The sequence below is a fragment of the Rhinolophus sinicus genome, linkage group LG07, assembly GCF_036562045.2.
Source record: "Rhinolophus sinicus isolate RSC01 linkage group LG07, ASM3656204v1, whole genome shotgun sequence".
NCBI classification, from domain to species: Eukaryota; Metazoa; Chordata; class Mammalia; order Chiroptera; family Rhinolophidae; genus Rhinolophus; species Rhinolophus sinicus.
Window position 1 is genome coordinate 92,646,387 of NC_133757.1, and position 13,863 is coordinate 92,660,249.

At 44.1% G+C, this 13,863-nt stretch overlaps 1 protein-coding gene across 7 annotated transcripts in view; it reads left to right on the forward strand.

The window, feature by feature from the left end:
* Window positions 1–13,863, forward strand: part of PALLD (palladin, cytoskeletal associated protein) — a 371,546-nt gene that overhangs the window by 325,623 nt on the left and 32,060 nt on the right. For all 7 annotated transcript variants that reach the window (XM_019731447.2, XM_019731449.2, XM_019731450.2 and 4 more), the window contains one exon: window positions 3,543–4,208. In XM_019731447.2, coding sequence (XP_019587006.2) covers window positions 3,543–4,208 — 666 coding nt within the window. The remainder of the gene's footprint in view (window positions 1–3,542; window positions 4,209–13,863) is intronic.

The following is a 13,863-nucleotide window of genomic DNA, read 5'->3' on the forward strand; positions in this document are numbered from 1 at the left end:
CTTGTTAAAAGCTGTGCCCACACCATTTTGGTAGGTTAGGAGGCTGTTGGGTTTCTGTAATGAAGGAAGGCAATCCATCGAGTTGTTCCTGAGTTGCCACTATCTTCTCATCTTTGCACCATTTCACCCTAAAAAGAATCAGTGTGAAGTCAGATTTTCTTCCATATATTCTTAAATATGTAAATAATTAAGAAAACCTTGACTGATAATTCAGACTCTGAAGGCTTTGGATGCTGTGGCTGCAAAGAGGCATAAGAGTTAAATGCTTAGGAGGGAAAGATGACCACAGATTTTTTTTCTTTTCTTAAATCATACTGAAGGTCAGTGTTCTTTTTTACTACTTTTTAAAAATTAAAAACAGTTCAATTACAGTTGACATTTATTATTATATTAGTTTCAGGTGTACAGCATAGTGGTTAGACATACATATCTTACAAAACGACCCACACCCCAAGTCTAGTATGAGATCAGGGTTCTTTTCTGTTGACCTACCTGGTGTAGCGAAAAGAGCTAGGGACAGACACAGTTATAACCTGACTCTGCAGGTAACTTGCTCGGTGATTTGAGTAAGGTACTGAAAACTCCTTTCCCGTTTGTAAATGGACTCTGACAAGTGCATGGTGAAAAACTCTAGAGGTCTCATTTCTTTCAGTATTGAAACCTTTAGAATTGAAGGAGGGGTAGGAGTGGGGAATTGCTTAGTTGTTTTGAATTGGGGGTGTGGTGGAGGGGAGGGGAAGGAAGCTGGGAGTGATGGGAGGGATGAGTTGTGCAAAACTGAAGACGTTAACAATATGACTCTCAAAGTGTTGTACTTGTGACTAGGGCAGTTTAGAACTCTCAACCCAACTTTTCATCCTTTGCACAGTACTTCCAAGAGGTTCAGTTCAGTTTCCATTTTATTTCATTTTCACAGGAAGAGCAGCAGACAAAAATGGGGAAACCAGAAAAGTGATGAATTTTTATAATAACTTGGAAGTGATTTCCAAAGGCCCCAAGCAGTCTTGCCCTTCTGGTACCTTTCAGTCACTTTGCCTTTTTATCTCAGTGAAAATCAGCTTTAATTAAAAAAAAAAAAAAAAAATTGTAGTGAGGACTGAGGAAACAACTTAGAATTGTGTATCGCATCATCTCAGAATCCAGGTGTCAGAGCTAGTTAACTCCAGTATATTTTAAATGATGATTTGCACAGAAATCAAGTCAGACACTTAAAGATTCAAAATACCTGCTTTGCTCTCCCTCCCCCCACCCTCCAGTTCCCTGCAGGTTGTATTTCTCACCCAGTTCAAAATGGGGGAGAAGGAAATGGAGGGAACCACTAGCAGAGTTTATCATTGTGGTATATACCAGTAACCAAAACAGCAGAATGCCTGTTCATGTCTCGTGAAATGCTACGTTCATAATTTCTTGAACTGTCACTTAGTAGTAAATGCAGCATCTCAGCAGCTTTGAGCTCACTTAGGTTAGCAAACCTAGTGGTTCTTTTTAATACCCACATGGTAGGCTTGACCCCAGGCAGAACATTAGAACCAGCATAGTGGTGGCCAGGGCTTTCCTGCCCTGGCTTCTTTGAAGACCAGCTTCTCGGGAACCACTCCCTAACCCTGGGCAGAGACTCCTCGCACCACATCCAAGGCATGATATGATGTTTGCAGCAGCCTCACCAGAGCCCTTACACAGCTATTTGCTGATGCCAGGTCAAGCTTAAAATACCTTAAAGCACAGCCTTTGGGAGCCCGGGCTGGCCCAGCATAGGGGCACGTTGCTTTGGGGATGGCCATATAGATCACTAGCAATCCAGGTGTACAGGTCAGTTGAATGTTGATGGTAAACCCCTCCAGGAATAGGGTGCATTTTGTCGTAGTTAGGAAATAAGTAGGAGATGGTAAAGGCAGGGCCATCAGAAAGGAGCGTTTGGGGATTCAGAATGTGCGTGCAGGATGATGGGTTTTAGAGCTGCTGGGTGGTTTTTATGAGTTCTATTCCTAGGCTCGTTCTAAATACATGAGCTCAGGAGCACATGTGCTGGACAGTCTACCCAAACCACAGAGACATCTGGAACTTCCGTGTCCTGGTGGCGCGGAATCCCAGCAGTGGCGCGGCTGCTTGTAAAAATGCTCAGTGAGTTCTGCAGGACCCCACAGCGTTCTATGGTGTTGGAATCTTTGATGCTGTGCACAGGTTAAGCATATAGAACCATCTCTTCATACTTTCCAGTTCCCCCCAAAGGTGTTTCTTGCTGTCTTTTCACGGATTTAAGTGTAATCATTTTACTGGATAATTACAGAAGCGCAAAGAAAAGAGGAAAAAATTTAGAACTTCATGGCTGATGTTCTCAACAGCTCATGATACTTGATAACAGATCTCAATTCTGTTGGTTTTTTTTTCCATCTTTTATCAGCAGCTTCAATTCTTTTTATTGCTTTGAATTCATGAAAGCTTGATTTTGAAAATTAAATACCTACGGATAAGGAGGATTTGGGGGTTTTGTTTTTTAGGTTTAAAAGATTTGAAGTTAAGAGCATAGCTTTGCCTATTCATGGAATTGTTCCTGTTTTATCTGCTTGTTGTAGGGCCATCTCCTGTTGATGTTTGTTTTGACAGCCATTGGTCACTGTCTGCCGGGAATAAAGGAAAACACCTAGGATGTAAAATTCAGTTAAGCAGGAAAGCTTATGAGTAAAATACAGTAAGATTTTAGCTAATTGCTATCTGCTTACACTTTTTTCAAAAAATTTAAATTCAGTCTCTTCTTGATCGAAAATATTTGGGGAATTAAAGCTGCATTATTATAAAATTAATAATTTGTTATTGCTTATTAAACACCTACATGTTAAAGGTGGATGCCATTTGCATGTTTTAGATATGGCACAAATATCGGTATCAGTATCTATTAAGGTTTGTATAAATAATTGGCATTTCAGGGTTTATTATTAAAGCTTCTAGTATAGTAAATTTTGCATATTTTTTAGGGAACAAACGCAGAAATTAAAGTGGATCTTCCCCCCCAAATCAGCCTGTGGTATTTACTGAAGGCAAAGTTGACAGCCTTGAAGTTGCCAAACTGGACTAACCTAAATCTGCCAAAAATAACTTACATCAAGTTTGTGTGTGTATGTGTATGTGTGTGTTTTAAACTTTCTCATTCTGTTAGAATTCTTTTTCTAAAAATTGGCAACAAGTGAGAGGGCTGAGACTTATGTCAATAGTTTTTCTTTTAATACTTCTGGTTCTACGAAAATGAAATATGGCTCCTGGAAGTCGGACAAACTTTCCATCACGATTTGTAAACTGGTTTGAATCATCTTAGGCAAAACTTCAGTGAGACATGTTGCTGCCAGGCCATACTCAACTGACTTAGCGCTTTGTCCAGGAGGAGTTTACAGGCGACACACTTCGGGGGTAGGAACGGGGCCTCCATCGCCCGGTGTCGCGTGCAGCTGGCAGACCTGGGAAGGGATGTTCACAGCGTAACCTCACTGCCCCGACGAACGTTGTCTGGTTCCCTCTCTGAAGGTGTCGCTCTTCTCTCTCTCCCCCAGGGACCCTCTGAAAATCCAGCAGCTGCAGCACCAAATCCGCCTGGAGCAGGAGGCCAGCGCGCGGCTCGCCCCGCCGGCCGGCGCCCCGCGCAGCGCGCCCCCCTCGCCGCCCTTCCCGCCGCCGCCCGCCTTCCCCGAGCTCGCGGCCTGCGCGTCGCCCGCCGCCCCGGAGCCCATGAGCGCGCTCGCCTCCCGCGCCGCCCCCGCCATGCAGTCCTCCGGCTCCTTCAACTACGCGCGCCCCAAGCAGTTCATCGCAGCGCAGAACCTGGGCCCCGCGTCCGGCCACGGCACGCCGGCCTCCAGCACCAGCTCGTCCAGCCTCCCGTCGCCCATGTCCCCGACGATGAAGCAGTTCGGCCGCACGTCCGCGCCGTCCTTCGCGCAGCCCTTCGGCGCCGAGGCAGAGGCTCCGTGGTCCCCGTCCTCGCCGTCACCCCCGCCCCCGCCGCCCCCGGTCTTCAGCCCCACCACGGCCTTCCCGGTGCCCGACGTGTTCCCGCTGCCGCCACCGCCGCCTCCGCTCCCCAGCGCGGCCCTGGCCTCGCCCGCCGCCCGCTTCGGCCACAGCCAGACGCCCGCCGCCTTCCTCAGCGCCCTGCTGCCCTCGCAGCCGCAGCCCGTTGCTGTCAACGCCCTGGGCCTACCCAAGGGTGTCACCCCCGCGTGAGTGACAGCAGCACCCCCCTCCCACCTCCACACACACCCGCGAAATGCGCCCATTAACCTGGAGCCCAGGGGTACCGTTGTTCCATTTCACATACTTCCCTCTATCCAATTTTTAAATTCTTATCACAGCAACGTTACTAAGCTGTTCTTGCATAGCTGCCTTACCATTACCAAGGTCAACGCTTTTTCTTCCGTGTTAAACAATACAAGTCTCCTGAGGAACTACCCAAAGTCTAGGCAGTGCCCTTAATAATTTTAATGATAGTGGCCTTAGCTGCCGTTTAATGAGCATCGTGCTAAGCAATTCATGTATGTTCTCTCATTTGATACATTTGTAAGAGGTATGATTGCCTCGCCTGCAACTCAGGATTCCGGTGTTCAGACAAATTTGTCCCAGAGCCGCCAAACTGAGATTTGAATCCATATCGACTCCAAATCCATGTTCCTACCACCAAACTATGTATCTTAGTATTTCAGGTCAGTATTACAATAGATGTGAAGGGGCTTGGTTATGAAGTATACACTTAACGTTTTTGAAATAGTAACAGGGTTAAGAAGCCTTTACATTTATGTAGTTGATGCAAATAAGTGAGGATGTGTGCAATCTAGTGAAGAAATGATGGTGCCATTTCTGTCCCCAGCCAACTGTGATCTCTAGGGAGATGACAGTGGAGCCTCTATTTCTCTATTTGCATATTACCTAATAGCTGTCTTTCCTTCTGTCACAATGAAGCTGTGCAGCCCTCTGAAATCTTTACATAGAAAATCTGTAAGGATAAATAAGATGACATCTACAAAAGTACAGTAAAGCCTGCAAAAGAAACCTCGGTGCAGGGGTTTGGAACACCTTGTTGACGAGTAAAGTGAGTGAAAGCTAGTACACACTCATTTTACTAAAGAGTTCAGAAGTAAGTACGTGCTAGCAGAGGTCAAGCCAGTTCCCATATCTCAACTCTTCCTGTTGAAATCCTACTTCAGTTTGCCAGAATCCCAATATTGTTCAGAGAGAAAAGAAGGAAACCCTACAAAGGAAGAAAAATGAGAAGACCTTAGAGTTCAGGTTATTTCATTCATACGAAGAAGTTTTCCTTTCTAGGATGCACTAAAACCACCGTGTTTTGCTATGTTTGATAAGGTGTGTCAAGAAGATTCAGTTAGCAATGTTTTGTTTCCTTAGGCACTTTCTAAATGTTGATTGCATGAATCTGAGTTTGAAATCTGGCTTCTTCTCCAATCTTCTTTGGAAAAAGTTCAGTCAAATGAATACATAAATAAGTTGCACAAAAGGGGGGAGTCTTTATATTAATGATGTGATAATGGGCTTCTACTGAAAGTTGAGGCAGTCAGATTGCCTGAGAAATCCTTTCTCTTTCTCCCCTACTTTTCTGTTTGAGCTTTTATTTGGCTGCTAGGAAATGAAGCATTATCTTGCTACAAAGAAGCTGTTAGATTCAAAGAGTGGAAGTTTGTTTTGTGACACTTTTTGTCCTCTCTTACTATGAAATGGTACCAAATCTTGCTTCCCAGGAAGATGAGTCTTGTATAAATAATCTGCCTAATATTCCTCATATAGAATTTGATCAAAGATTAGTTTATTGAGGCATTGGGTGGTCTTCCCTTGTATCATCCTACGTAGAAACAGTGGTTTATTCTTTGACTGTGAAATTCTCTTAAGATAAACAGTTTTAAGAGCTTATTTCAAATAATAGAAGCACTTGCTTCTTATCAGCATCTGTCAGTTACTCATTTTATAGAGTGAAAATATTTTATCATTGTTACCATAAAAGAATCCATCCAGTAGCTTCTGCCATTTCTTAAAAATTAATGAAGTCATGCTTATTTTGTGGCTATAGAAAACTGTCCCCTAAAGATGGTGAGGTGCTGTGACACCAAAGATAAGTGGCAACACAAGGCTGTAGATTTTTAGCTCTGTGTCAGCCTAAGAAGACATCGTGATATGGTTACCCTTTGTCTTCAAGGAATTTTCCTGTGCTAAATCACACACTTGAAGAATTCATTGTGTTGTTTTGATACATGGAGCTTTCGAAACATTTTTCCCTCCGGCTTATTGTGGGATCCCTCCCTTGCATTCTGAATCAAAAACAACAAGGTAGCTATTTATCCATCATAATCATCCACATAATTTGCCAGAGACTGAGTGTCCCTTTCAGGGCTGCCATGACTAATTGGTATCCTTGAACTTGTAGGAACTGCCAAACTCTTGTCAAATGAATCTTTTAAATTACTTTCATTTATATTTCATTGGTAACTTGTGGTCATTATGACAGCAAATTCAGTTTTACTTAACATGTATTATTTCTCTGATTAGACGGTTTTGCCATAGGTCAAGTTCCGGTAAATAGATTGATTACACATGACTCAGTGTAGTAGAAATACATGAGATTTTTTTGGGGGGGGCCTGCCTTTTTTTTACCAAAATCTGAAATATAAATTTCAGATTTCTCAGTTTTCTTAATTGTCAACTGCATACTAGCTGTTTTAGGCTGTTTGTGTGTTTAGCATTGTCCTTACTGAAGAATAGGTTGGTTAGATACACTAAGTTTCTAAATAGTCTGTGTAGATAAGATTCTGTTTCTCAAGTTTCTGGGTAGCAGAGGTCAAGGTAGGGAACAAAGGCCATGGATGCCAGTGATAAACCACGAAGTCCAGACAAATGATTGGGTCTCTCCCAGCCTCGCACTGCGGTTTGGGGAACTTCTCCACATCCAGTTCCTCTAGTGCCTTTCTTTCTTCAGACTGCTACATTCCTCCCCAAGGTTACTGGGGTCACTAGCAGAGAAAAGATCGCCCTCCTCAAAGCTGCTGACAGACACAAATGTTAAGTTGACGAAATCTTTCAGATGGAGGCAGCGAGAACATGCCTTAGAACGAAATCTGTTTGCGCTCATAAAATTAATGTATTCTACTCACCTCACAATTGCTGGTAGTTAGTTTTACAGCATCCACTGCTGTATCCCTGTCCTTCTACACAGTAAATCAGCCCGGAGAGATGGTGGGAATCCAGAGGCTTGTGGGAATGCCACCTGGGGTAGTGGAGCAGTTCTCGCTGCTGGTCTCTGAGCGGTGGTACCAAGCTCAAGGTGAATCAGATCAGATCTATCCTCGAGGGCCAGGCTGGCACTGTAGTTTTTGCTCACGTTCACATTCTGTTCTCATAAGGGGGTGCTGCACAGCCACAGGGCTATAATGTTTTATACTCTCCATTGCCTCTCTTAGACAAGTAGGGCTTTGGTTTAAAGTGTTACCCCTGTTTGTGAAAAGTAAAAGCATGTGTCAATGAGAGCTTTTATACAGATGTACCAATGAGAGCTTTTATTCCACAGGCACTCAGCTCTTTGTAGACATTATCTCATTGTCCCACTCTTTCTCCCTGATTTATAAGAAACAGGTAGGTGGGGACACTGTCATCATTCAACATTCAAGAGGAGAGGCCCCAAGCGGTGAAGAGATTTCCCAGGGTTCTGGAATAAGCTTAAGCAGGGAGGGTATTCATTAGATCTAATGACTTAGCCTAAGGTGTCCTGCCCAGGTTTATCGCTAATAAATCTGATGTCTGATATTTCTTAATTAAAACTGCTGCAGAGCAACGAAACAAAAATCCTTGAGTCTTTAGGAAAAGTCTGTAAACAGATTGAGATGTGCTTTAGACAGTTTTCAAGTCAAGACAGTGGTTAGATAGAAAAGACAAAAGCTGCATTGGATTTTGCAGACATTATGTCATCGTTCTCCTGTCCTGCAGGAAACAGGTAGGTGGGGGCCTTGTCACTCCCCGTTAGAGTCAGAGGCCTGAAGGGGTCGGGGGCTATCCCAGGGTCTTGTTATCGGGCTCCATGAGGGTCCTGTATCTTAGAGGATTCTGCACAAAGTTGTATGCAATCCTGCAGAAGTGTTTCCCAGCAGATTAGCTGGAGAGGGCTCAGGGCCTGTTGTGACCAGGGACGATTCTGTGGCGATGTCTGCCCCAGGAGGAGCTCAGAATGAGACCTGTTCACTCTTGGATGGTGAACGAGGAGGCGTAGCACATACACGTGTGTGAGTTTATTCTTTACAGAACCCAAAAGGTGATGTGAAGAGAACTCGTATTTGTATACAGTTGCCTGTTTTCCTTTAAGTATCAGCTTGAGGTACCCACTTGTACTCTGAACAGCGTTGGCTTTTGCTATATTAAAAACTCAGCTTGCGTATCTTGGATTCTTTTATGTGTTAATTTATATATTACATTCTTGAATATGAGGGGTAACTGAATGCCAGCATGTTGTTGCTTTTGCTTCCTCTGGAATTTTGTTGCCATTGGATATCACTGAATATGAGAAGAGGAGAATATAAGAGGACTTCTCGTAGTTAAAAAAAAATGTCTCCGGTTGCTAGACAGGAGCGTGACCTCTTAAATCAGTGTTGTACTCTAGAGATTTGACTTTCTGAAATACACTGGCAGGATTGACCTACAACAGTATATCAAGGGATGGATGCTTCCAAATTATTCAGTAGCCAAGAGAAAGAAAACCTTCTGGGATTTGGTGGTTGAATCTGGAAGATTTACCTTCCAGATGCTGTGTATATGTTGGAGATGTTTTCACCCCCGACCACATGAGTATTATTTTTAAATGGTAAGTGACTTACTGTTGAAGCTAGAGTAAACAGATCGGTAATGTTTTCGGCACAGTTGAGCTGAGTGTGTATACACTGAAGTATCTCGTGTGGGAGGCTTGTATGAATTGTTTACTGGCTGAGGTTTGTTTCTGAGTATGGGTTTTTGTGAAGACGGCTGGTTTGGATAACAGTTTACTTGGAATAAGCATTTTATTTTTCAATTGTACAAATCATCTCTTTATCACCAGGTACTCTTCTTATTTCCTAATGAGTTGTTGCTCTTCATTTACCAAACTAGGTGCCATTTGGGGGAGCAAACCACAGCCATTTTACATTAAACTCCGTCACAGAATTAGGGAAACAAACCCAGTTGCCAAAACTTTGCCTCAGAAACTTAAAACTACGTTTCTTTCCTGGTGCAGTCCCTTTCCAGATACTCCATTTTGATTTCTAACCCTAACCTTACGTACTCACCGCATTTATTTTTAAAATTAAAGTTTATTGGGGTGACAATTGTTAGTAAAGTTACATAGATTTCAGGTGTACAATTCTGTAATACATCCTCTATATATCACATTGTGTGTTCACCACCCAGAGTCACATATTAACCCCATTTTTAACACAAGTATTTGCTGAATTATGTTAGTTCAAAGGAGAGACTCTTTTAAAAGTTCCACATTAAAACAAGTATGAGAAATACTGTAACTTATACCTCTTTCCTCAAGGTTTGCAGTGCCCCGTTGACCCTGCCAGGCTCATTCTGGCCGTAGGACCTCTGCACTGCCTGGCTCTCCTTGTGTGAGGACACAGCTGGCACCTTCCTGTCACTTGGACCACAGCTGCAGTGTCGGCTCCTCAGACCTGTGATTGGCTATAATATAGCCATCTACTCACACGCCTGTCACCTCATAGCACTTCCCACCTCCAGATATGTCCTCCCTTTTTACTCTCTCTCCCCGCCATCCCCACCATGGGATATAAGTTTTGTGAGTACAGTGACTCAGTTTTGTTCCCCATGTGTCCCTAGCACGTAGAAGAGAGTTGAGGACTAAAACGCTGATCGCTAAAGCTTATTTCCACATTCTTGGAAATGCTGGCCAAGAATTCTTGGCATCTTTTTAAATGCCTTTCCCTCTTTCATTCTGTTGTCCTCGGCCAGTCTTGTTTCCGGGATTCATTTCCGTGCTGGGTCGTCTCTGTTGGCCTCTCCGAAGCTCCTCTTGCCATGCCAGGCACTGATCTAAGTGGTTTATATTAGGTTGGTGCAAAAGTAGTTGCGGTTTACACCGGTAAAAATTAGGTAAAAATAATTGCAAAAACCGCAATTACTTTTGCCCCAACCTAATATGTTAGCTCATGTCGTTTCCCCAGTAACCTTATGAGACCCATGCTACTAATACCCACATCTTATATTTTACAGAGAAGGAAACTGAGGCACACAGCCGTTAGGTAACTAGCGCCAGCCACACAGCATTTAAGGTAAAAAACCAAAGATTCTGACTCCGGTGCCTGTGGTGGTGCTGGTGGGACTGCTCCCCCCTCCAATTGTCCACATCGTCATCTGCAGTCAAGATCTCAGGTGCTTCCTCTTTCGTGGAATCTTCTGCGGTCATTCCAGCCAGCATTCTTTCCTCCTCCTTTTTCACTCCCACTGTCCCTGCAATTGCTGTCGTAGTACGTCCCTTATCCTCCAACCCGATTATTAACCTCTTGTGATCAAAGGTCACCCTTTACGATTTGGCTGTCTTCACTGTATCACACAGAATGGTGTTGAGACTGAAGTGATGAAGCTAGATGCTCCGTAAATATTTGGGTGACGACTGTTCGACATTTACACATCTTTCAATTGATTGATTTTCATTTCAGTGTTAATGGCTCAGAACCAAAAAAATATGTGTACCTTAAATTCTGTAAGTAAAGGAAGATACAGTGTTAAAAATAGGGGGAAATGGGGCTGGCTGAAGTACATGTTCTTCTATTGTTGGTGGTCTTCACACGCTTAGGGAATTGGCTTGTTAAAAGAAATACAGAGCGATCAGGGTTTTCCTTTGGAACAAAGAGTAATTTTATTTGTACTCTGAAATGATAAAATACCTGGATGGCAGAAACCCAAACCCAGGTGAATGTCTCCTGTATGAAGTGTCCCAGAGCTGTTGTTTTGACGTCCCCTAAGAGTCATGTGTGCTGAGAAATGCTTCTTAAGCAACAGGACTTACTCGGTGGTAAATAGATAGTAGGTGTTTACTTGTTCAAGAGCGCTTGAGGCCGTCTTTTAAAAACACAGTTCTCTGCCTCTTGTTTAGGTGATCTGTTCTGCCCTTTCACCCCTTCCTTTCTCATTTGTGCCGGGAACATAGCCCTCAGTGTCGTTTGCCTGGAGAAACACAGGGAAGCCTTCTGTCGTCAGAGGCTGCTCATCCTCCCATGGTTGTGCAACTGGTGTGTGTTGTCTGGTTTATGGCAGTAGGAACCCGTGCATTCCCAATAATACCTGATGTCGCCGAGAGCTAGCTAGCTGTCGTTACTATTACCTTTTCAGGTGACTTCGGGGCCCAGCTCTTCTAGTTCTCAGATGAAGTTCTCAAAGCAGAACTTCATTTCCAAACTTGTGTAATTTTTTCTGTTCTGAGCCTGACTTTTTACATGTGGTTTGATTCAGATAGCTCTGGCACAAACTCTCTTGCCTGAGGAGGCAAGGCAGAGAGAGGTCAGAAGTGGAGACAAAAGTGGAGTACATTCATTCACTCATTCCATGAATGTTATTTGGGGGGCTGCTGTTTGACAAGCACTGTGAGGAACGAAAGAGGTGTGGTAAGGGAAAGACAACCTAACAGAACATAGAATGATAGCATGCGAGAAGTGCTGTGAAGAAAGCAAACATGTTCCAGTACGTAATGGGGTAGACTGAGGGTCCTCCATTCTGAGGAGACGTTAAACTGAAGCCTGAAGGCTGACGATACGGCCTGAAGAAAGAGAGGAAAGGGGAGAGGCTCGCAGGCTCAGGAAAACTGGCAAACTGTGCGCATTTTTGTTAAAGGATTGCATGGTACTGAAAATTAAGGTTGTAAATCGTAATTCCTATGGCTCTTGCTATTGATATGTCTCAGGCTTATTTTCCAGCTCCTTAAAAGTCAAGATCAGTTTCCAGGGAGTAGGATACAACTTAAAGTTTGACTAGCCATTTTGCTATTACAAACATAGGATATCACAGTATTTTATTTCTTTAACAGTTCTTTCTTTAAAACCAGTGTCTTAACATCATCCTATTTGAACTTCAGGGACAAATGACTAGAAAGGAAAGACCTGGAAAAGCGATCGGAGTTTTTCCACTGTAGGTAACAGAAGACTCAACCATGAGCACATTAAATGCATGGGGTTGATTGATTCACATAACAAGTGTGGGGTCAGGCAGCTCCATGGTGTGTTAATGCGGTGTCCCCAAAACAATCAGGGACCCAGGGTCTTCTTTCTAAGCTGTCGTCATTGGCAGGTTGTGGGTTCCCCCCTCATTATTACAGAGTGGATGCCGCAGTTTTTGATATTACACTTTTGATAAAATGGTAACCAGTGAAAGATGAGGGGCACTTCTTCCTCTGTGCTTCTTTTTAAAGGTGGGAAATTTCTAACTAGAACACCATACACTTTCACTCCCACCCCCATTCCCCCAGTCTCAGCGACCAGGGCTCCACCGCAGGTGTCTCACTAGGCTCATCACTGTCCAGGGGATTGGGACCACGCAGACTGACTTAGATCCATCGCCCCGGAGTTCGGTGAGCAGTGGAGGTCACCTTTTCTAAGTACATTGAAGGGTGAACACCCAACAGAAGCAGGGGAAGTTCAGCAAGGAAACAAAGGGGATTGGACAGGAGGAGGAAAGAATGGCTGTTGGGAAGGCCAGGAGCAGGACCACGGAGTCCATGGTACAGGCATCCCCCGCTTTTCCAAAGTCTACATCAGGTCACTTCGCATTTCCAAAAGACCTACATCAGTACCTGTTTTGGCTAACTGAAAGAAATCTGAAGAGGATTTTCACTTACGAAAATATGCAAAAAGTGAAAGCAGCGTTCAGCATTGTTTTGCACGAGCCATTGTAGAGGCAGCAGCAGCCCCGCAGTGAGAGTGGCCCCACCAAGCTCCTTCCCCGGGAACCACGTAGCTTCGAACTGTGTCTGAGCATCTGTGCTTTATCTCCGTTTATTTTGTGCATCTGTGAGCAAGATTGGTCCTTAGATATCAGAAAAGCCCAAGAGAGCTTGTAAGGGTGTTACTTTTGTGTCAGACTGGATGTAGTTAAGTGTGTTTGGTATGCATCGACAGGTTATTTTGGGGGTATGGGAAGGCACAAAAATGTTTCCATATAAATTAAGGGCAACTGCTGCTTTGCTTTATGCCATTTCAGCTTTCGAAAGGTTTCACGGGAACGCACTAGCTCTACTTCTGGATGAGGGGGGAAGCTGTGTCATTGCTGAGGGTTGGGTCGGAGCTGTCAGTGGATGCTCAGATGCTGCTGCTGCCTTAGTGATGGTCCCTTCCCGGCCCTGCTGGGTGAAATGCTGCACCTGCTCCTTCTCCCATATCAACCAAGTGACATCAGGCAGGCACACGAACCCGGGACACGTTTACAATAGGCCTGCTTTTTTAACTCAAATATGCCTCCTCATACAATATATGATAAAAAATAAGGAAGTATGTACAATGTGTATGTAGAAAGAGTAATAACATGAAAGTCTTACCTGTTTCTATCCCCTTGAAACTCCCGATGGGACCCGCCTCCGTGGCATGGGGTAACCACCGCCCTGAATTTCTCAGTTAATCAATCACTCTCTTACTTCTCTTTATAGTTTGCATACGTACGTGTGTTTCCTTAAGTGTGTTTCTCTAACTTTCGTATGTACGTGAAGCACCTAGAGAGCTGGGCCCTAATGCAGAGATTCAGTAAGTCTGCAGTGAGGCCAGAGCTCTGGATTTCTAAGCTCCCGGGTGACAGCGGTGCTGCTGGTGGTGCAGCACCAGCCTCTGAGCCCCACTGCCCTGGCGTCGG